Source organism: Geotrypetes seraphini, chromosome 5 (genome assembly GCF_902459505.1).
Source record: "Geotrypetes seraphini chromosome 5, aGeoSer1.1, whole genome shotgun sequence".
In the NCBI taxonomy this organism is placed as follows: Eukaryota; Metazoa; Chordata; class Amphibia; order Gymnophiona; family Dermophiidae; genus Geotrypetes; species Geotrypetes seraphini.
In genome coordinates this window covers 245,437,286-245,461,988 of record NC_047088.1, presented here as the reverse complement: position 1 = coordinate 245,461,988, position 24,703 = coordinate 245,437,286, and the positions used below count along the sequence as shown (strand labels likewise).

General features: G+C 44.3%; 1 protein-coding gene across 10 annotated transcripts in view; it reads right to left on the bottom strand.

Moving 5' to 3' along the window:
* ZNF148 (zinc finger protein 148) overlaps positions 1–24,703 on the bottom strand; it is a 170,396-nt gene that overhangs the window by 94,635 nt on the left and 51,058 nt on the right. For all 10 annotated transcript variants that reach the window (XM_033944620.1, XM_033944619.1, XM_033944618.1 and 7 more), the window contains one exon: positions 9,163–9,288. In XM_033944620.1, coding sequence (XP_033800511.1) covers positions 9,163–9,288 — 126 coding nt within the window. The remainder of the gene's footprint in view (positions 1–9,162; positions 9,289–24,703) is intronic.

The following is a 24,703-nucleotide window of genomic DNA, read 5'->3' as shown; positions in this document are numbered from 1 at the left end:
AGTATGTCTGAGGCAAGAAAGCACATAGGAGAGTGGTGTTGAGAATTATTCCTATGAACTCTGGAATTTGAGTTGGCTGAAGATGAGAATTCGGGTAATTTACTTTGAATCCCAGGAGCTCAAGAAGTTTTATGGTAGCTTGACTAGCTGACTGGTCTGCCTGAGGTGATGCAGCTTTGATTAACCAGTCATCTAGATAAGGAAAGTCTTGGAAGCCATGTGCATGAAGAGATGTCGCTACTACAACTAGGCATTTGGTGAACACTTCTGGAAAGGCTCTGCTCATTAGTTGTTGGTTTTTGAGTAGTTTCTTCTACTTTGTCTCTAAAAAGTTTCTCACCTAAGTACAGAATGCTCATCAGGTGATCTTGGAAGTTTTTATCAAGATCAGAGACTCTTCAGCCAGGCTATCTCATGGCAATGGACATGACTGATGTTCTGGAAGTTTCATCAAATGCATCAGAAACGTAATAGGCTGTGAACTTCCTGGTTTGAAGTAGATTGCGAGTAATTTCCTACAATTACGGAAGACGATCCAAAAGGATGTACTGCTCAAAAGTAGCAGGGTGTTTTATGAGTTGTTTAAAGTAGAAAGTCATTAAAAAAAAGTTGTAACTGAGAGATCTGGAATACTGCGTCCAGCACTGGTCGCCGTATATGAAGAAGGACACAGTACTACTCGAGAGAGTCCAGAGAATAGTGATTAAATTGGTTAAGGTTACTGGAGGAGTTGCCATACAGTGAGAGATTAGAGAAACTGGGCCTCTTCTCCCTTGAAAAGAGGAGACTGAGTGGGGTTATGATCGAACCATTCAAGATAATGAAGGGACTAGACCTAGCAGATAAAGACAGGTTGTTCACCCTCTCCAAGGTAGAGGGCACTCTCTAAAGTTAAAAGGAGTTAGATTCCGTACAAACATAAGGAAGTTCTTCTTCACCCAGAGTGTTAGAAAACTGGAACACTCTTCTGGAGGCTGTTATAGGGGAAAACACCCTCCAGAGATTCAATACAAAATTAGACAAGTTCCTGCTGAACCAGAACATACGTAGGTAAGGCTAGATTCAGGGCACTGGCCTTTGACTTAAGAGCCACTGCATGAGTGGACTGCTGAGCACGATGGACCACTGATCTGACCCAGCAACGGCAATTTTTATGTTCTTTTCTACCTGCAAGCATGGAATTCTGAAATAGACAACATCCAAGCCTATCCAATGTGTGACCTTCTCTGCACAGAGGCGCACCATCATAAACATGTGTACTAGAAGACTTCTTGAGAGCCAACTCAACCAGTAGAGACTGGTGTTGAAGTTGGGGCCTATCAAACCCTGGGAACGACTGTCTGGGAGTCTCCCAGTTCTTGAATATGGCTTCCTTGAAAAGATGGCGAAAAGGAAACTTAAGTAAGTTCTTGGGCACCTCATCAAAGTCTAAAGCCTCCAGGAGTTCCGCCCTTAGCTCAGAGTCTGTCTCCAGTATGACTGGCAAGGCTTTTCCTATTTGTCAGATGAATTTTGTGAATGACAAACCTTCAGGTGGTGACCTACGCCTGGGAAGAGGAGGAGATGGATAAGAAGAAATGCCATATGACTCTGCAGCAGACAACTCAGGTTCAGGCTCAGTGTCATTATGGACGTAAAGATCTAAGTCATATTCCCCAACTCCAGGTGACTCTCTATAAGAAGCAGGTTTGGTCTTGAGAAGATCACTATCAATAGGATCACTGAGGAGAACTGTGAGAAAACTGGTACCTATCCGAGGAAGAAAGATGAAGTCTGACACTGAGAATGAGTAGATCTTGATTTATGGCGTGTAGAATGATATCCATACCATGAAACCTCGATACCCTCTTAAAGTGCTTTTTTCATGAGGAGAGTGAGATCTGGTACCATGTGGCCTTGATGCACCATAATCAAGCTGGGCCAGTACTGAGGAAGACGGTGTAAGTATTGGTACCGCTTGTGTTTGAAGTATAATGGCAAGCTCTTAATGCAACAGCTCCATAATTTGGTCTTGGATGGATTGCACCGGTATGGTTTGCTGTATAGCTGGTATATCTGGTGTGGTAGGGTGTTGAGGCATTGGTGACCTTGAAGACAAGGAATGCCTCAGAGGCGACACAGCCTGCACTGAAGTAGAACGGTGGTGTCGATACTTGGCAAGCATTGAGGGACAATGCAGATGATGCCTGCAATGTTTGTTGGGAAGAGATTGACTTCTTGGCCGGTTTACCCAATGCCAGTACCAACTCCAATGTTGAAGGAGGCATCGACGCCGGTACCGCTGGTGTCGATGTGTTGTCCTCCGAAGACATGGATGCAGACGGTTCCCCGAAAAATTTCTGCTGCTGAAGGCATCAAGCATTGAGGGATCGTGTCTGTAACATAAAGCAGCGGGGTACAAAAGTCCACTCAATGCTTCGGCCCAAGACACTAAATGCATCACTTGTGCGAATCAGTGAGAGAAATAGCCTGGTTGCAACAAGTGCACTTTTTGAACCCACTGGAAGGCTTTAACATCAGAGGAAATATTTTAGCAGCAAAATCAAATGACTCAATGGTTGCATCACTGAAGAGGGAAGAGAAAAGCCGTTGAAGTTGACGCCTGAAGGCTGGACTGGGGCATGAAGTCCGAAGTGAAGAGAAAGTAAAAAAAACTTCTAAATTAAACAAAAAATATGTACAGACATGAAGTGAGGTACATTTTATAACAAAAGCAAACCAAGACAGAAAAAAACTTCGAAAGGAAATAGAAAAAAAAAACTCAACGGGAAGGCAAGTCTTATGGATGAAGTTCAAAACACAGCTTCTTTGCTCCACGGAAAGCGAACTGAGGTACCACGAGCTAGCATCAGGCAAGTTGGCACTCCCGCATGTATGGTGTGGGAAGTCTTCGTTGAAGCTTAAGAAGTGACAGTACACTTTTCATTGTCCGTACCGGGCTCCGTGGATGACATCATCAACGTACGAGAATATGCTGCCTGCTTGTCCTAGGATAATACTATGTTCAGTTCTGGAGGTGGTAGAGGCAAAAATAGTGACGAATTCAAAAATGCATGGGCTATAGACAAAGGATCCCTGAATAAAAAGAGGACAGTATTGACACAAAACTCTACAGAACAAAAACTATAACTTCATTCACAATGAGTAGGTGTGTGCAAAATGACAGCCTTAGCAGTGAAGCTGAAGCCGGACAGACATCTATGCAGCAATATGGAACAGGAACAAGAATGCACATTTTTACCACATTATAGAGTCGAAGGGTCTTGCTCATCTCAGGAGAGCGGGGAAAACATATTATAGTGGAACTTACAAATAAAATGGAACTTAGAAAATAAAAAGAATTATTTATTCATTAATTTCTTTATCCCATTCTCCCAGAAGAATCCAGAACTGGTTACAGGTCAAAAGACATGATGCATTCAGATAGCAGATAATACAACATCTGAGTTACCATAGATAAAACATCCAAGTTACACTAGGTACAGCATCCAAGTTACAATATGTAGGGGTAATACAACTTCTGAGTTATAGTAGGTACATAACATATATCAGGGGTAGCAAGAACAGTATGACTAGCACTGGACAAGGTATATTCATATGTGAGCTTTGATATGGAACTAAACGACTGGCCTAGCCAGAGGAGCCTGTTTTGAGTTCTTTGAGGCATGGGTTTTAAGAAGCTGGGTTTGTAAAGAGGAAGGTTTTCACAGCCCTCCTGAAGTTCCATAGTCCCATTTTGTGCTCCAATGGTTGGGGGGATGAGGTTCTAGGTATGAAGTGGTATGTTAGTTTAACATTGCCTCAAGAAGCACAGTTACTTACCTGTAACAGGAGTTATCCAAAAGACAGCAGATATATATTCTCACATGTGGGTGATGTCATCCACGGAACCCGGTATGAACAGTGCAAAAGTGTACTGTCATTTTAAATCTTTTGCAAGTCATACTGCAACATGAGACAGTGCCTTCCCACCCGATGTCAGTTCAGTAAAAAAGCTAAGAACCCAAATAGAGGAGGTAGGAGGGTTGCGAGAATATATCCCTGCTATTCTCAGATAACACCTATTACAGGTAGGTAACTGTGCTTTATTCTAGGACAAGCAGAAAGTATATTCTCACATGTGGGATTCCCTAGCTGGAAACAAAAGGGTTGGGGGGATAGTTGGCATTTAAGTAGAGAATAAATTTTGTAGAACTGTTTGGCAGAATTGACCATCTCATCTGGACTGATTCTCCAGACAGTAGTGTGACGTGACGGTATGAACTGAGGACAAAGTGGCTGCTTTGAAGATATCTTCAATGGAAGTGTAACACAGATGGGTTACTGAAATTGCCATAGCTCTAACCTTATGTGCTGTGACACAACTTTCTTGTGTCAGCACAGCCTCAGCATAGCAAAAGGTAATACAGTCTGTGAGCCATGTAAATATATTTCTCTTGATAACAGGGAGTCCAAGTCTGTTAGAATCAAATCAGAGAAACAGTTGCGTGGAAGTCCTGTGAGGTTTGGTTCTATACAAGTAATAAACAAGAGCACTTTTACAGTCCAATGTGTGGAGTGCAGCTTCACCAGGGTGAGAATGTGGTCTTGGAAAGAAGACAGGAAGAACTATAGAATAATTCAAATGAAAATATAAGATGACCTTAAGAATAAATTTCAGATGTGTGCGAAAAACCACCCTATCGTGGTAAAATGCTGTATATCGGTGCTCTCAAACTCAAACCCTTTGCAGGGCCACATTTTGGATTTGTAAGTATTTGGAGGGCCGCAGAAAAAAATAGTTAATGTCTTATTAAAGAAATGACAATTTTGCATGATGTAAAACTATTTTTTCTGCGGCCCTCACAGTTAAAATTTAACATCTCTCCTTTCTCAAAACTGACACATTTCAATCACTATATCGAAAATAAAATCATTTTCCCTACCTTTGTTGTCTGGTGACTTTATTTTTCTGTGCTTTTATCTATGTTTCCAGGGCGTTTTCATCCTTTGACTGTTTTTCTCTCCATCTTCACTTTCTGCCTTGCATCCATCTTTGGCATTAACTTAACATCCAATTTATCCATTTTTCTGCTCTCTTCTCAAAATCTACTTTTCCATATCTTACATTCTCTTCCTCTCTCTCCTTCTCTCCCTATTTCCACAGTCTGACATCTCTCCTTCCTTTCTCTCCCTCCCTCCTTTCCCCTAGTCTTGCATCTGTCTCCTTCTCAACCCCCCCATATGCCCTGGCACTCTCCCACCCCCTCCATGGTCTGGTATCTCCTTTCCTTCTTTCCTTTCCCTCCCTCGGACTTGGCATCTCTCGTGCCTCTCCTCTCCCTTGTCTTCCTTCTCCCTCCTTCCCTCTCTCAGCCCCAATTGGGTACAGCAGCAGCATTTCTCTTTCCCCTTCCCTCCCCCCCATGCAGCAGCAGCATTTCCCTCCCCCTTCCCTGTGCAGCATTCCCCCCCCCTGTACAGCTGCAGCAGCAGCATTTCTCTTCCCTCCCCAGTGCAGCAGTATTTCCCTCCCCCTTTTCCTCTGCTGCAGCAGCAGCATTTCTCTTTCCCTCCCTCCTCTTCCTTGGACGCGATGGTCGAGTGTCGGCTCCCTTGCTGTGGTCGTTTTTCCATTCAAAGCCTGGGGTGGCAGCTCCTCGCACCTGTGTCGGAAGTCTTCTCTTATGTCATGACATCAGAGGCTTCCAACGCAGGCACAGATTGCGCGAGGAGCTGATGCAGGCAAAGTGTAGAAGAGTAGGCTTCTGGATAGATTGGTTTGTGTTAACCACAACTGAAGGGATTGATGAAGTGATGAGGTTATCTGCAGTCTCTGGGTGTAAGGCTTGAGACCACTGAGACAAGAGTTCCCATTGAGGTTCTCTGAGATGTAGACAGGTGAATGGGATTACATGAACATTTGATGCCACGTGACCTAGAAGATGCATCATTTGGTGTGATATTTGAAGAGTGGATACCTTCTGGCAAATTTGAGTCAGAGCGTCGAATCTTTGTTGTGGTAAAAATGAACAAGCTTGAGTTGTATCTAAAAGGGCTCCAATAAACTCCAGAGTTTGAGTTGATTGGAGATGAGATTTCTGGTAATTGACTACAAATCTCAGAAGCTCTAGAAGACATATTGTCGAATTGTTGGTTAATTGAGCTGCTTGAAGGAAAAGGGCTTTGATCAACTAGTCGTTTAGATAAGGGAATACATGAAAGCTGAAAGAGTGGAATGTTGCAGCTACTACAACTAAACATTTTGTGAAAACTTTGGGTGCTGACATGTGCCCATTTGATAGCGAAGATACGTCCTGTGGGCTGGGAGGATGGGTATGTGAGCGTAGTCTTCCTTGAGATCTAGAGCAAAAAGCCAGTCATTTTTCTTCCAAAGTGGTAACAGGGTTCCCAGAGAGACCATTCTGAACTTCTCCTTTACTATATATTTGTTGAGAGCATGGAAATCTAGGATTGGATGAAGACATCTGGTCTTCAGTATTAGGAAATACTTGGAATAGAACCCTTGGCTTCTTTCCTGTAGAGGAACTTGTTCTATTGCCGAGTTGGAGGAGGGCTGAGAGCACTTGGTGAAGAAGGATGGCCTGTTGGGAATTGAAAGACTCTCTTGGATGATGGCCTTTCTTCAAAAAGGTACGGGAGTGTCAAGGTTGGTGGGGATGTTGAGGTTCAGAGGGATGTTGGCGTTGGGTGGTGTCAGGGGGTTAAGCAGGATGGCATTGGTTCGAGAAGGATGTCGGCAGGAGGGAGTGTGCATTAGAGAATGACACGGTGGCGGTTTACCCGTGGCCACCGCGTTTAGCCGCGGGTAACCCGCCGAAACGGGGAACGAAAACTAGCAGTCGCTAGTGGAGCGGTGAATGGTCTTGTCCCCGCAGTGAGGCATGAAGGATCACGCGGTCCCCGCAGCCCACACCCGCCTGCCCAATCGATCCTAGTAATTAGCCAGCTCTCTCCCTTCTCCTCACCTTAGTTTGTAGGTTTTCTTTTTCGGCGACCCGCACACTATCAAAGAGCCGCGCACCCACTGCTGCTCAGTTTCGATCTTCTGCTCTGACGCAACCAGAAACAGGAAGTTGCAGCAGAGCAGAAGATTGAACACTGAGCAGCCGCGCGTGCGCGGCTCTTTGGGAAAGCGTGCAGGTCGCCGAAAAAGAAAGCCTGCAAACTAAGGTGAGGAGAAGGGAGAGAGCTGGCTAAACACTAGGATCGATTGGGCAGGTGGGTGGGGGATGCGGGGACCGTGCGATCGCCCATGTTCCTGGCTCAAACTGGAAGGAGGGAGTAAAAGGGAAAAGGATTCTGGGCCAAGGGGATGAAGATGGAAAGAAAAAGCCACAGCAGGAAAGAAAGGGAAGGACAGGCAGGTGAGCCAGATGCTAAAAGCAGGGGGGGGGGAGAAAGAGGGAAAAAAGCTAGATGGGGTTGAAAAGAAGAGACACACTGGTATGGAAGAGGAAGATAGGGGAAATCTGGACACAGGAAGGTAACAGAAAGAGGGGAAATTATGTGCATGGGGCATAGGGACAGACACATAAAGGGGACATGCCATGGGGATAGTATATGGACACGGGGGGGGGGGGGGGCAATGGCAGACACATAGGGGAGATATTAGAAATGGGGAAAATAGGAGCACAGAAGCGAGATGGTTTGTGGGGATGGGAAAGGACAGAGCTCGCAGGCTCCAGTGGCTTGCACAAATTACATTGTAACGTGCCATGAAAATAAGAGGGAGGAAGGTAGATAGATAGGCCACGTGAGAGGCGCTGAAGGGTGGTAGAAAGGAACAGATGGTAAAGGAGGGAGGGAAGGGTGTGGTGGAAAGGAATAGGACAGACATTGAAGGAGGGTGTAGAGGAACAGACCCTGAAGGGAAATTTGGAAGACAAAGTGGGAAGAAGACAGATGCCAGACTATGGGGGAGCGGAGGGAAGAAGATGGGTGCTAGACCAATGGGGGGGGGGGTTGAAGGGAGAGGCACAGTAAACAGCAAATGGAAGACACGAAGCACAGTTACTTACCGTAACAGGTGTTATCCAGGGACAGCAGGCAGATATTCTTGACTGATAGGTGACGGCACCGACGGAGCCCCGGTACGGACAATTTTAGAGTGATTGCACTCTAAGAACTTGGAAAGTTCTGGTAGGCCGCACCGCGCACGCGCGAGTGCCTTCCCGCCCGACAGAGGCGCGCGGTCCCCAGTTTCTTAGTTTCCGCGGAGCTAAGAAGACGCGTTTCCTCAACGGCTGTTGAAGAAAATTTTTTCGATCTTCCCGCTCGCGTAAACCTTTGTTTAAAATAAAGGTTTCTTTATTTCTTTTCTAAAAAAAAAAAAAAAAAAAAATTAATTGTTTTTCTTTCATTTTTTCGTTTCGCCCCGGCGGGGCCTGTTGCCACAATCGAAGCCTCGGCCTTCGATTTGGCAGAGGCTGTCTTCACTTTCATGCCCCCTCAGCCCGGGTTTAAAAAGTGCCAGCGGTGTGCTAGGCCAATCTCACTGACAGACCCGCATAACTGGTGTCTGCAGTGTCTTGGTCCCAACCATCAAGCGTCCACTTGCACCCGCTGTGCAACTTTGAAAAAAAGAACACTTAAAAACCGTCAAATCCAGCAGCGGTTACTCTTCGGTGCCGAGATGTCCGATTCCACCGTACCGGCACCGACATCGATTCCATCTCAATCGGCACCGACTTCATCGACACCGCGCGATACCTTGCCGGCGTCGCATCCAGCAGGTAAGCCGGCTAAGAAGCCTTCCCCTTAGTGAATCTGGCCCTTAGTTTTTGCAGTACTTGACCCTTAATATGTTATTGTACAGTCCCCATAAGATCTTCACCACTCTTTATATGCTGGATTGCTTGTGATGAGTTCTGCGAGTTAAAACCACTAAGAATATTTCATAAAATAAAAGGTGATAGGCAGTGAAGTTCTTTATTATAAATTAAGTGGTATTTTCTATTTAACAGTGAATTAAAGACCTCTCAGAATGAGTGTATACTGTATAACACAAGTCAAAGCAAAAGATTTAAATAAAATAAGAAAAGCTGAAAATCAGACATATGTGTTATCCTTTTTTAATGAACTGCAAATGCACAAACTTTACTTATAAAATAGAAATTGCTTTTTATTCCTCTTTTCCTGTTTCACTTCATTTGTTCTTACCTTTGCAGGTGACCGTTGTTTTCTTTTCTTTTTTTTCTGCAAGTCAATTGGTTCTTGTAATTGAGTTCTTTCTGCAACTTGTTCATCACTTTCATCTGTGAATTTGATTTCTTGCTTTACATGGATCTATAAGAACATAAGACCATTAAACATTTGCCATACTGGGTCAAATCAAATATCTAACAGTGGCCAATCAAGGTCACAAATAGAGAATGACACGGCGATGGGTTCCTGCAATAAACCATAGTTAGTCCGCAGGAACGGGAAAAATTGCAGCTGGTTTATGGCAGAAACAGGAACAATGCCTTCTATTACCTCACAGGAGCAGTAAAATGCCTTATTCTTGCAGCAAAAAAAATAAAATAAAATGTACCAGGGTCAGCGATAGCAGCAACACCCCCCCCCAAAGGTTCAGCATCTCCTCCTCAGCCTTCCTTTCACCTACCTTACCCAAATAAAGCTAGCTATGCCATGATGAAAAATCTTCAGAGGCCTGTTCCAAGGCCTTTCTTCTGCCAAGTCCCTCCTTGAGGTAACTTCCAGTTTCACGAAATTGAAAGTTACATCAAGGAGGGACTCGTCGGCAGAAGGCAGGCCTTGGAAGATTTTTCATCATTGGCGCGGCTGGTTTGTTTGGGTAAGGTAGGTGCGAGAGGAGCTGGGGAGGAGATGCAGACCCGTGGGGAAGATGTTGCTGCTGTCGCTATACCCGTGGGGGGTGCTGGCTGGTTCCAGAGCTGTAGATGAAGGACAGTGCTGGAGGCTGAGGTGAAGAGAGGTGTTCTGACCTATGGGGGGGGGGCTGGGTGGGAAGAGAGACAGGTACTGGACCTATGTGAAGGAGAGACTGGAGCTGAAGAGACAGGTGCCAGACCTGCAGCTGTGCGCTGGAGGAAAGGGAGAGAGATGTTAGACTCATGGGAGGGGATTTAGAGGGAAGGGAGAGAGATGCTGGATACTGGGGAGAGTTGAGGGAAGGGAGAGAGGTACTGTACCGCAGGGGGTACTGGAGAAAAGAGTAAGCTAAGTGTTCAATCCATTGGAGGGAAGGATGAGAGGAAGGGAAGGGAAAGAGATGCTAAATCAAGGGGATGAAGGGAGTAAAATATTTAACACAGTGGAGGAGTGGAAAGGAGAAAAAAGAGGGCGAGAAGACACATTGGTGTAAGAGGGGAGAAGCTGGACAAAGAGAGATATATGAAAAGAAGGGAGATGGTGGGCATGGATGGGAGCATAGGGACAGGGATACAAAGGGGAATGTTGCATGGGGGTGGTATATGGACAGTCAGTGGGACAATTCTAGACATAGAAGGGCATATGGACACAGAGGAAAGATGACTAGACATGAGGGAGAATAGGAACGAAGATGAGAGATGTTGGACTTAGGGGGCATAGGGACAGAGGATGGACAGTGGACACGGTAGGGATAGGGACACAGAACAGCATTGATGAAAACAGGAAAATGGGCATAGGGGAAATACTAGAAAGGGAACTATAAGTTTAGAGAAGGGAGATGCTGAACATAGGGAAAAACATACACAGAGATGGAAGATGAATAGTGAGCATGCAGAAAGAAGAAATGTCAAATGGTCAGGAGACCCTCATGAGTTGAGTTAAGAGTAGACAGAAGGAACTGAAACCAGAGCCCAAGACCAATGTGATTTGAAGAATAAAATAACCAGACAACAAAAGGTAGAAAAAAAATGTATGTTCTATTTATGATTTGAGTATATCATATTTGAAATATGTATCCTGCTAGAGTTGGTATTAGACATAACTGGGGACCACAAAACCCAGGTAGTGCTTCTTTAGCTTCCAACTGGCTTAGTGCTCTCTCTGGCCAGGGGGCAGTTGTCCTAGATGCACTCCCCTAACACTATTCCCTGCCATGTATTTCTGAAGTATTCTGTTAACTTGATTTTTCTATGTAGCATTCTGTAGTCAATTTTCTCGATAGTGGAGGAGAAATTTGTGAGAGGGAGAGACAGTTTTATTGATTCTTGCTCTGCATTATTTGTGATTTATAAAAACAATTGTACAGAATATTGTTTCTTTTTATACTTTAATAAAATAAGTTCAATATAAAATCATAACTATTGGAGGCTTGTGCGGATGGGATCAGACAGTTTGCAGGGATGGGGACCGAGCTCACAGGGACTGAATTCACAGGGATGGGGGACAGAGGTTATTGGGACGACACTTTATAAATATTAGAAGGGACAGCCAATGATGAGGCACCACATAATTCTTCCCGCAGTTCAAGATATACAGCGGTGGAGTGGTGGGGCTGAGGCTTCCTCTAAAATCAAGTAGGATTGAGATAATAACACTAACAAATCCAGACCCAATTATATTTGACTGCAAAGGGTATCAATGTCATCTAGGGTGGACACAGTATCCATGACATCAGTGCACCAGTTAAGGCAGTCTGGGTCTGTAAGGTCAGGGACACTGGGGACCTGAATATGGACCTCCACAAAGGAAAGGCCCTGGCAGAGAAGTTTACAGTGCATCCATGAGTTGAACAAATTCTGGGCAAAATCCACATATCTGCGCTAACATCAGCTCTCTGCGAGTCTAAGATAAGGTCTGTGAGAGGTCTCCAGACTCTGTATGCCTACGCATCACATCACCACCCAAAACTGGCACTGGGAGAGATCTTTTGCCCATTTCCCAGACCCAAACAGGTTTCCCAGTCCTAGAGGACCTGAAGAAGGTGAGGCTCGAAGCTCCCGCCTCTTCCCCTCATATGCCATGGCATGCAATACACGGGCACTCCTCTGCCAGCAAACTTGATGTAATCCACACAAGAATTCAACTCCATGGAGGTGGAGGAGTCCATCCCTAATGATTTTAATTGAAATCGAGGGATGAGGCAGAAAGAAGCAGCTTAAAAAAAGATCATTAAAAATCCAAGATGGCTACCGCAAGGAAATTCACACCTAAAACTCGTGGAGACTGCATAAAATTTCAAAAACTGGTGATTTAAGATTTTGGGGGGTGGGAGACCTGACCCCTATCCCCAGAAAGTGCTGAAAACCCCATTTTCAGACCTCCTCCCTCCCCCAATTCTCCCATAGGAAGCAATGGGGCTGTACTTATAGTCTCCAAAGTGCCTGCCTGTCAGCTCTGTCTGTGCAGCTGAAGGGAAAGGAATTTCTGTCTCAATTTTTCTTCTAAAGTTCAATCTCCAGTATCTTCAGGCTGCCAGTCAGATGGACCCCGACCGAGATCTCCACCCATCCAAACCTCCTCATGCGACCGGGGATGGGAAAATGCAACCTACACCCCGAGGGCTCTTAGGGCGCAAACAGCCTGCGCATAAACCTCCAACAGGATCAGAGGGTAAGCACGCTTCAAGTGAGATGAACCCCAAGCTCCGATGGTGGCACCCGAAGCTTGCCCAGTGGAGCAGCAGTCCGGCTCCATGAAAACTGCGTCCTTTCCCAAGCAAGGAACCCCTCCAAAGGCACTAAAGCCACCGCAAAAAAGATAAACTTTAGTGAAAAAAATAAGAAAAGAAGCAGAGCAGATCAGAAAGATTTATGCATGGCTCATTTGCAGACATGAAAATTGCAAGGGGCTCTGTATTCCTCAGCCAAGCAGGAGAAGCAGTGGAGAGAAAAGTGTGTAGATTTCTGCAAGCTCCGGTTTGCGGGTTGAGGTGAAACATCTTTAGTACTGACTCCGGAAGGGACGTAACAGAATCTGAGTTATACTAACAGACACGTTGAATGTCAGTTTCAAGGACTTGCTATTTTATTTTCATCAAACAACACATATTCTGGCCTCTAACAGGATGTGTGCAAGAACAGAGATTCCCAACATGTGGTATGCTTATCTCAAGGAGTATGCGGAGCCCAGTAGCACATCATATCCAAGTGCTGCATATCTCCAGCCTTCTTTCCTCCCTTCTCCCCAAGACAGCACCACCTCTCCCTTTCTGTCCTCCTATGTTCTAATTTACTTGGATTGCATATCTGATAGCATCAGCCTAGTGATTGATACAGGCAGCCTCGGACCTTCACTAGACTATGCCCTGCCTCCTCAATATGGCCTCCTGTTTCCTCAGAAGCGGGGTGAGCCTAGTGAAGTCCCAAGGTTGTATGAATCACTGGGCTACCGTTATTGGATGCAATCCAGGTAAATGAGGACGAACTACAGGATGGGGGATAGACAAGGATGCTGCTCAACTGGGATAGTGGTAAGAGAGAGGGGTGCTGCTGGATGGGGGGGGGTGAGAGAAAGTGGTGCTGCTAGACTGGGGAAGAGTGAGAGGTGCTGTTGGACCTAGGATGGGGTGAGAAAGTAGGGTGCTGCTGGACTTGGGGAGAAGAGGGTGAAGTGTTGCTGTATTCAGAAAGGACGCAGTGCTGCTTGACCTGGGGGAAGGGGGGTAAAAGAGGGAGTGCTGCTGAACTGGGGGGGGAGTGGAGGAGAGAAAGCGAGTGGGCAATGGAGAGAGAGACTGGATCAGAGGGGGAAGAAACAATGGATTGCAGGAGAGAGCAAGGAAGGAAGAGGGAAAGATATTAGCCCTTGGGTCAGGGATATGGGCAGAACAGACAACAGAGAAGGGACACAAAAGATGCTGGACCTTGAAGGAGCACAGGGGCAGGGTAAAGAGGGGAGATGCTGGATGTAGAGGAGATGAAAACACAAAGAGAGGCAATACTGATCACAGGAGGAAATAAAAAGACCAAGGGGGCAGATAATGAAATGGGGGGCTGGGGAGGCAAGGAAGGAGATCAAAAGAAGGGAGATGCTGGACAGGACAGATAGGGGCACAGAGGGAAGATGGATGTGGGGAAAGAAAGGGAAAGGGACTGGGACTTGTATACCGCCTTTTGTAGTTATACAACCACACTCAAAGTGGTTTATATACAGGTACTTCAATCATTTTCCCTATCTATCCCGGTGGTCTCACAATCTATCTAATGTACCTGGGGCAGTGGAAGATTAAGTGACTTGCCCATGGTCACAGAGAATAGCACGGAGTTTGAACCCACAAACTCAGGGTGCTGAGGCCATAGCTCTAACCACTTTGACAAGAAGAAATGCCAAATGTATAGGAGACCCAACAAAGACAGGGGGAAAAAAAGAAAAAAGTGGAGCAAGATACTGGAACCAAAGTAAATGGAAAAATAAAATGCTCAGATAATAAAGTATATATAAAAAAAATTTATTCTGAATTTATTAAATACGTCAGCCTTTAGAAATGGCATAATATATAGGGAGGAAACACACAGGTTTATTTATAACATAAAATAAGATATAAGATCAGTAAAACAATAACAATACTATCAAACAGTCCAAAGCTAATGCAAATAATTCCACCTTGGCATATACAATGGCATTTGGCCAAAAGTCCAGTGTTGCAAGTCAGCTGGCAGACAGTGCTAAAGTGTCACTTTAAACTTCTCAAGAAGTTTCGAGACTACTCACACCACGCTTGTGGCAGTGCCTTCTTGCCCATCGACTCGCAGTTCCTCAGTTTTGTAAGCAACTAAGAAGCTAACCAAGAGTGGTGGAAGGGATGTGAAAATATCTGCCTGCTGTCCCTGGATAACACCTGTTACGGTAAGTAACTGTGCTTTATCCTAGGACTACTAGGCTAAAACAACAAAAAACAGCAGTCATCTCTTTTTTTCTTTAAGACTAATTCCTACGATTTCACTTGCATTTTTATTCTCCCATCCTTCGTCACAAAGTTTATCATGATTTATCAAGTAATTATACATTTGTCAACAATCACACATGGACCTCCATGGCCTGGTTACTTCTTTCTTGCTATGCTTTTTCCATCCTTCTCGTTGGTGGACAGGGCCCTGTTTTCAGACTACTCGTTCAAATTTTTAAGTTTTTTATATCATGTACAAGTTTCAGACCATGAGATTTTGACCTGTGTTTTGGTCACATTGCATGGTTTTTCCTCATGATGATGCTCATTTAAATAAACTAAACTAAACCTTAAGTTTATATACCGCATCATTTCCACGGGAGTGGAGCTCGACACGGTTTACAAAGCTAAAAATATAGGAAGAGAGAGGAGAAAGATTTACAAGGGGATATATAAAGAGGGGATGAAACAGAAGAAGAGATGTTATATGCTAGAGAAAAGCCAGGTTTTCATTTGTTTTCGGAATAGTTGGAGGGAGCCCAGGTTCCGCAGCGGGATAGTGAGATCGTTCCAAAGGCCCGTGATTTTGGAGAGGAGGGATCTTCCCAGTTTTCCTGCATGGAGGATGCCATGTAGAGAGGGGAAGGATAGTTTATGTCTGTGGGCTGATCTGGTGGTAGCAGGCGTCAGGGCGAGGAAGGATAGGGGGATTAGGGGCGGAAGGATGCCGTGAATGATCTTGAAAGCCAGGCAGGAGCATTTGAAATGAATTCTTGAAAGTACTGGGAGCCAGTGAAGATTGGTAAGTAGTGGGGAGACGTGATCAAATTTGCGTTTAGCAAAAATCAGTTTGGCTGCAGTATTCTGGATAAGCTGGAGTCTGCGAAGACTTTTTTTTGTTAGGCATAAATAAATAGCATTACAGTAATCGAGTTTGGATAGGATAATGGATTGTACTAGGACGGTGAAATGTTTTTGGTGAAAATAGGATCTAACTCTCCTCAGCATGTGGAGGCTGAAAAAGCATGATTTTGCCAGGAAATTCAGGTGATCGCTGAAGGAGAGGGAGGAATCGATAGTGATGCCAAGGACCTTGCTTGAGAAATCAAGGTGCAGAGCAGGGCCTGTGGGTAGTGTGAAGAGGGTGGGCAGGTGAACTAATTTTGGGCCGAGCCAGAGTAATTTTGTTTTTGATTCATTTAATTTCATCTGTACAGAAAGGGACCAGGCATGAAGTCTCATTATGCATGAAGTGATGTTCTCTTGGAGGTTTGTAAGGTTCTGATCTGTTTCGAGGAGGATAAGGATATCGTCTGCATATGTGTATAGTGTTTCAAGGGGGGATAGTTTGAGGAGCTTCAGGGAGGTCATATACATGTTGAAGAGAATAGGAGATAGGGGAGAACCCTGTGGGACACCACAGGAAGGTGTCCACGAAGCAGATTTGGAGCCGTTTGCATTGACAGTGTAGGAGCGAGCGCGAAGGAAGTTAGAGAACCACTTTAGGACGAAGGAGTCTATTCCTATCTCAGAAAGTTGGTAGATTAGTATGTCATGGTGCACTACGTCGAAAGCCGCGGAGAGATCGAACTGTAGAAGAACGGCAAATTTGTTTCGAGCGTGTAGTTGTTGCACCTTTGAAATTAAGGAAACTAGGAGGGACTCGGTGCTGAAATTGGGTCTGAATCAGTATTGGAAGTGTTGGAGAATGGAGAATCTCTCTAGGTAAGAAGAGAGCTGAGTAGCAACTATGGTCTCTAGAAGTTTTGTTAAAAGAGGGATGTTAGCTATGGGGCGGTAGTTCGATGGTAAGGAGGGGGCTAGATCGGCTTTTTTCAGAAGAGGGGATAAGGCAATGTGCCCCATTTCTGTGGAGAACAGGCCCGATAGTAAAGCTTTATTTATAAGGTTAGTAAGGGAAGAGATGGCCTGCGCAGGGATGTTTTCGTAGAGGTAGGATGGGAAAGGATCTAGGATGCACTTGCAGGATTTGAGTTTGAGACAAAGTTTAGAGATCTGGGGCTCGGATACGAGTTCGAAAGTAGTCCATGATTTGTCAGCAGGGATAGGGTCGGAGTCCTTCGGAGGAAGAGAGTTGTAAGAGATAGCTGGGGGAGAACGAGCTCTTTATGGTAATGATCTAATCATTGAAGAATTTGGCTAGGTCATTTGGAGAAGGGAGGGGGGGGTGGGGGAGGAGTCATTTTTAGAAGTTAGGTTTCGCCAGATGTGGAACAGTGTACTGATTTGATTTTTTGACCTGGAGATTTTGTCCCCATAGAAATTCTTCCTAGCTTTTTTTAGTACGGAGTTGTAGAATTTGATGTTTTCTCTCCAGGATAGCCTGTCTGAGGGGGATTTCGATTTTTTCCATTTTCGCTCCAGGGCTCGACATTTCTGTTTTAATTCCCTGTGGTAGGGGAGATACCAGGGAGCCTTATGAGAGTAGGAGATGGGTTTAGTGGCTAGGGGGGCAAGAGCATGGTATGTGGTTTCGGAAAGAGTCACCCAGTTGTGCCAGATTGAGTCTGGGTCCGTGTGATTGGGAAGAGGAGGGAGTTTGTTAAGAAACTGGGACCAGAATAATTCACTTGTAATTTTTTTACGGTAGGTGATGGAGTGTGTGGCTCGGGTTGGGGTGCCAAGGTCAGACATGAAGACAGGGAGGCAGAAAGAACCTAGGAGGTGATCGGACCAGGGGACATGTTCCCAACAGGTCCCATCAGTGGAAGTTTTGTGCTCAGTCAGGTCGAGAAAGCTGACGATGTCAATGGAGTGCGCCTTTTCGTGGGTAGGGGTGGGCAGTGGAGCAGTGAAGCCTAAGGAAATGAGGAAGTCTTTGAAATCAGTTGTGTCCTTGTTGGTGTTGTCATCTAGATGAAGGTTTATGTCACCAATGATCAGAAGTCTTTGGAATTTTAGATAGGCCCTTGTTATGGTCTCAAGAACAAGGTCAGAGGATTTGTTCCAGGGGGTGGATGGGCGGTAGAGTAGCAGGATGGGTGGGGATGAAGTTCGTCATTAATTGAAGCTAGCATGAATTCTAAGGAAGGATGGCTGCCCTTTTCGAGGAGCTCAACATTAAAGAATGATTTGTAGAGAAAGGCTAGACCTCCTCCTTTCCGGTTTATTCTAGGAGAGAAAAGACCATGGTAGCCCGGGGGACAGAGTTCATTTTGAGTGAGTAGGTCATCTTTTTCGATCCATGATTCAGTGATGCACAAAAAACCCGGATCAAAATCCTCGAGTAGATCTTTAACTATTTGGGTCTTATTTCTGACGGATCTGGTGTTACAATAGAGAGTAGGGACTGGGGTGAGAGAGTCTGAGGAAAGGTTGGGTAGGTTTGCTGGGGGAACAGGCTTTAAGGAGGTGAGGTTTACTCGTCGGTGCTTTTTGAAATGATGGTGTCTGGTGGGTACTAGCGTAGGGATTCTTTCACTTTTCTGTCTTTTGGATTTATAAGGCTGGTTCTTGCTACAATGTGTTGACTTCTCAGTTTTGTGCCATCTGTTTTTTCTTTTGTTGTGATTAGGATCATTTTAGTTGTTTGAGTAGTTTTTTAGTGATTTATGTTATCACTATTAACTCTTCATTTATCATTTTTCATTATATCCTTCTCTTTCACCATAGATTTACAAATGCTTAAATTATGTCACAATTATGGGGGGTTTTTATTGTTGAGCTGGATTATTCATTATTGTTTAGCATTTTTTTGTACTCTTATTTCATGCTCTCTGTTTCAGTTTTATGAATACATCTATTTCTTGGATCAGCTAGGTGTTTTTATTAAGGGTATGTTATTTTAACCTTATGAGTAGCTTTCTTGCACTGATCATGCATATTTATTTCACTTCACTTTACAAACAGTCTACTTTTCTTGACAGGTGATTATAATAAGGTTATTTTACCTGATTGGGTAGTTCTTTTGCACACAGGCAATTTATTCAATTCCACTTTACAAATAGACTATTTTTCTTGAGCACAACTTATTTGTCGCATTTCATCTTCAAACACTTTATCTTCATTTGTTTAGCATGGCACTTTTTTCTATTCATATTCTTCCATTTTTTTACCTAACATATTCACTTTCTTCCTCTAGCCATCATTATTAGCTTCTATCTTCAGGTTTCAAATAAAAGTAAAATATTTTTACAGGATCCCTGATGAAGGCATTTTTACACTCCGAAACACAGACTGTGTAGGGTCCATTCCATCTAATTGGTTCCTCACACACTTCACCATCTGCCAGCTGTTATCCTTTTGATGCACTTGGTGTTTACTATCTGACAGCTGACTTGCAACACTGGACTTATGGCCAATTGCCACTGTATCTATCTTTATGGAGAGGATGCGGTATATAAACTTAAGGTTTAGTTTAGTTTAGTTGCCAAGGTCGAATTATATGCATTAGCTTGGGACTATTTGACAGTATTACCAGTTGTTATTGTTTTACTGATCTTATATCTTATTTTATATTATAAATAAACCTGTGTGTTTTCAGTCCATCACCTCCATTTTTGCCAGTTTCTTGGTTCACCGGTGTTTTGTTTTTTTCCTTTATTCAGTGGAGTACTGAGGTTCTTTGTTTGTTCTGCCCATAAAATATAGGGAATCACAGTACTCCATTATGCAAAAGACACCAGTATACAACTCCAATTAAAGAGAAAGCCTCAGAGTTACAAAGAGCAAAAACTGAACGCTCAGTAAACACCAGGTATACTGCTGTACCAATAAAGCAGTTGCAAATAAAGAAAAATCATGCTTATCCACATATTGAAGCTGGTATAGGTCTCTTAGACACACTTATCTTAAGCAAAAGAACTGTTGCAGTGACCCATGAACTGCAGGGACAGAGGCATAGTATGACAAACACTGTATTTCCTTTCAACGACGCTGCTGTGCTACCTCATGACCTTAATTTATAAAAAATAAAATAAAATTATTCTACCCTGCCTAGCAGCTGAGGTTATGCTTTAGCTTATCTCCAGCTGCTGTAGTCAAATTTCACAATAATTTATTTATTCATTCATTCAATTTTCTATACCATTCAGTTACTCAAGCTTTTTCCCAGTGGGTTCACAATCTATCTAATGTTCCTAGGATAATGCGGGGATTAAGTGACTTGTCTAGGGTCACAAGAAGCAGCGTGGGTTTGAGTTTACAACCTCAGGATGCTGAGGCTGTAGCTTTAACCACTGAACTACTATCTTCCCATGAAATCATAATGGACGATTAGGTTTATATCTTCGATAATCTTCTTTGCCAGTTCTTGTAGGATTCTATGCACTAGGTGTTCAATCCCAATCCGCAATCTGGAAGTTGCAGAAATCCATAAACTTTTCTAAACACATGCTCCACCCCTTTAGCCTGAGAACTAGCAAACATATCCAGTTAAGTTCCAAAGCCAAGTAACATACCTGAACAAATCCAAAACAAGGGGTAAGGGGGAGAATCCCCAGCAACATAAGTAATTCTTGAACTGGTTTGCTCTGCAAAATATTAACAAGCAATAAACAGGCACAAAAGTAACTCAGAAAAACATTGAGGAACAATGTAGAACTAACCTGCTGTGTGCAATGAGCACCCGAAGATAGGCCTTCGGTAATGTGTATACTCACAGAAAACGCTCCACAGGATCTGTCAACTGACTGGAAAGTGTTCAAACCTATAAGGAGAATCATCAAGGCAGAAAGAAGCAGGCTATACCAAATAACTGAGTCTACACAGAGAGAATGGGTTGTATGGAATCCTTTAGGCACTGAAACAAAGTGGAATTGTCCCAATCAGAAAGGTGAGCACCAAAAAAGTGTCCTTCAACTCATCTGATAAACACAAATGCCTTTATTCATCCAAAGTCACGTATATGCATCCAATGACTCAACGACCCGACATGCACATGTTTCGGCCTAACTGGCCTGCCTCAGGAGTCTTATGAGTCTTCAATGGGTGTGTTAGAAACCCGTATAATGTACAAAGATGCATACACCCTCTAAACACGGCTACTAAAATTCAAAGACGTAAACCAGTGATTCTCACAACGGACATGCTGCAACCATGTCATCTTCTTTCCGCTCTGCTCCCGAAACAGAGCTGTTGTACCGCCGCCGCCGCAGTCCCCGTCACCGAGAATCAGGAAGTGGCACGCGCGGGTGCTCTTCCATGTCACATACACAAACTTGCCAGAGTGGTGCCGGGGACGTCTAGTCGCGAGCTCAGCAGCTGACGTTTCCTATACAGACTAACAGAAAGAAGTTTATCGAAGATATAAACCTAATTTTCCATTCTTTTACGTCCCTTCCGGATTTCATATACTAAGGTAATGTACCAAAGCAATACTAACATCTAGGGAGGGACAGAAGAGCCTGCCCTCAACACCGAGGTCTCAAAAGTGGCAGTAGAATGAACTGCTACATCCACCCAACAAAATTGGGTAAAAGTATGAAAAGAGAACCCATTAGTCACCCTGCAAAGTTCATCAGGTTGAATCGCCCAAGACCCTGCTCACGACTCAACCATACTTCCAGACGAGTGGGCATGAAGCGAGACTGACAGCTGCTTGCCGCAGACGATGGAAGTCACAGAAATGGCCATTTGAATCCACTGAATGATTGACGCCTTGGCTGCTGGCTGACGCCGGCAAGGCAACAGCAGTCAGGACAAATAGGCGATCAGACAACCGGGAATCATTAGTCCTCTCCAAACAGTGGAGCAAAACTCTCCAGACAGCCAACTTGTACAAGATCTGATCTTTTCATTCCGAGCCTGCAGAAAGAAATACAGACAAATGAATTTTGTGGTAGACATGGAAGGCGGAAACCACCTTAAACAGAAAGGAAGGAAAGCACCGTATGGAAAAAACTCTCGTGTCCAGAATACAGATAAAGGACACCCTACACAAAGAGCCTAAAGCACCAAAAAACACTGTGCTGAGACAATGGTGACCAGAAAGACAGTCTTGACTGTCATATCCAGAAGAGATCAAAGATCTATGGCACTGTATTTAATATGTATCTATTCCAAGTCCTACCATGACTAAATCAAATTCATCAATTGGACTTGAACATATGAAGAATCACGTTGTTATTTAAGGAAGCCTCAGCCCCACCACTCCACCGCTATGTTAATTCATGTCTGCAGGAAGAATTACGTGGCACTTCATCATTGGCTGCCCGTATATATTATTCTAATAAATTAGTGCTATTATATATGGTTTTTTTCTATAATTATGCTGAAAGTTGTCTATGTACTTAGCTTTTCCATCAGCCAACGCCTGGGAGTCTGACCCGACATGACATGTTTTGCACCAAACAGTGCTGTATCAAGGGTCTCCCTATAATAGTGAGGAAAGGGAACTATTAAATGACATTCACATCAAATCCCCTCTCCTACTTCATATATCAACTTTTATCCCATTTCTCATAATACTATTGACTCACCGAGGTCGCGCGTGTCATCCGACTCTACAGTTTGTATGAGAGAAAGATGGCGGCGGCGTCAAACCCCTAAGTTTAAATACCATCTCCCTTCATGACCAAAGTGTTCCTTCCCCCTGTCTCTGATTGGCCCGACCTCTATCCTATGAGTGAAGTCCATTCAATTTCCCCATTCAACCCCCGTGGTTCCACAGTGTCCAACGTGAAAATATGTCTCTGCTCGTTCTCATTGAGGAAACTCAATGAGAATGAGCAGAGACATATTTTCACGTTGGACACTGTGGAACCATGGGGGTTGAATGGGGAAATTGAATGGACTTCACTCATAGGATAGAGGTCGGGCCAATCAGAGACAGGGAGAGGGAACACTTTGGTCATGAAGCCGCCATCTTTCTATCATACAAACTGTAGAGTCGGATGACACGCGTGACCTCGATGAGTCAATAGTATTATGAGATATGGGATAAAAGTTGATATATGAAGTAGGAGAGGGGATTTGATGTGAATGTCATTTAATAGTTCCCTTTCCTTACTGTTATAGGGAGACCCTTGATACAGCACTGTTTGGTGCGAAACATGTCATGTCGGGTCAGACTCCCAGGCGTTGGCTGATGGAAAAGCTAAGTACATAGACAACTTTCAGCATAATTATAGAAAAAAACCATATATAATAGCACTAATTTATTAGAATAATATATACGGGCAGCCAATGATGAAGTGCCACGTAATTCTTCCTGCAGACATGAATTAACATAGCGGTGGAGTGGTGGGGCTGAGGCTTCCTTAAATAACAACGTGATTCTTCATATGTTCAAGTCCAATTGATGAATTTGATATCCAGAAGAGAAGCACCCTTCCGTGGTTTGAATGGGGCCTTTCTAAGGCTCTGCAGAACAATGTTAAGATTCCACGAAGGTAAAGGAAGGTAAACGAAGCGCCCCTCTCATAAACCTGGACATAGCTGGATGATCAGAAAGCAAACTAGTGCCTCTGTGCCCTCTAAAACATGAAAGGTCTGCAACATGAACTGTAAGGGAAGCCACTGTTATACCTTTTTCTATGTCCGCCTGAAGAAAACCCCCCAGGACCACTGAAAAGGGAGCCCTCTCAGGCTCCTCATGATTTGTAGCACACCACTGTTGGAAAGCAATCCAAGCTTATGCCATATTTGTGAGTTTCATTGAATGCAAAAAAGGTGAGATAACTACATCCAAAAAAATGCGCTTTATCAAAGCTGAGCACTCAAGAGCCATGCCATAAAACCAAAGCGCTGTGGGTTCCCCATGAGATATTGATGAAGAGGGAGCCAGAGATTCTCACCCCACTGAAGACGGACGAGATCCGCATGCCATGGGTGATGAGACCAATTTGAAGCTACTAAAATCACCAAGCTGGAAAGACAGCAGCTATCACCGTGGGCCCCGTTACCATTCAAAAAAGAAGAATCCACAAGAAGTGGGTGACCGACTTCAGATCCAGAATGGGTCTCCAATCCTCCAAGTATAAGGAGTATCCACCTAAGTCCGATTTTGTTCTGGAACAAGTTCGTGTCCCAAGTTATCACGGATCCTGGACTATGTTCTGGTCGACTTGCCAGAGTTCAGAAACAAAGCCAGAGGCAGGCAAATGATGACTAACTAATGTCCGATGAAAGTCGAGTCCACTCCTGATAAAACGGCGAAGTCAGCCTCTGAGATGAGGAAGCCATGCCCAACCCGGCATCATCGGGGCTATTTAGGTGCAGCCACTGTGCCTGGAATTGAAACTGTTGTAATGTGGGCGTAGCCCTGGGAATGTCTTTGGGAGGAAACCCTGTGGATCCCTGACAACACCTGCAGGAGGAATGAAGAACACTACAACCCCCTCACAACGTCCAGCGAAACTTGTTCACAGGGAGAGAGACTTAGGGCAGTGCTCAGCAACACCTGAGTAGAGGTCATCCAAACCTGTATCAACCAGAGGCTGGCCCTTGAAAAGACATCTGCATGAACTGTAAGGGAGGCCACTGTTATACTTTTTCTAGGTCTGCCTGAAGAAAAATCCCAGGATTACTGAAAAGGGAGCCCTCTTAGGCTCCACATGACTTGTGGAGACTCTTGAGGCAGCAGTCCAAAGATGGATCCAAAGAGTCAGGCGTGAGACACTGCACCAGCAGAGAATGTACTAAGAGCTTGAATGAAATCATAAAGGGCATATGGCATCTATCCACACCAACCACACCAACCATTCTGGCGCAGGCCAGAATGACAGGCACACGCCATAAAAGAAGCAGCCATCGCCGCTTGGATACCTAAAGATGCTGCTAGAAAAGAACATTTTCAAAATAATATCCACCCTGCGAAACCTCACTTCCCCATCACTAGTGAGGGCTGCGTGCTGGATAACCTTCACCATGGCAGAATCTATCTCAGAGTGTTCCAATCTGATGAAAATCAAGATCCAGGGGATAAAGCTTAGACATATCATTAGACAGTCAGAAAGAGTT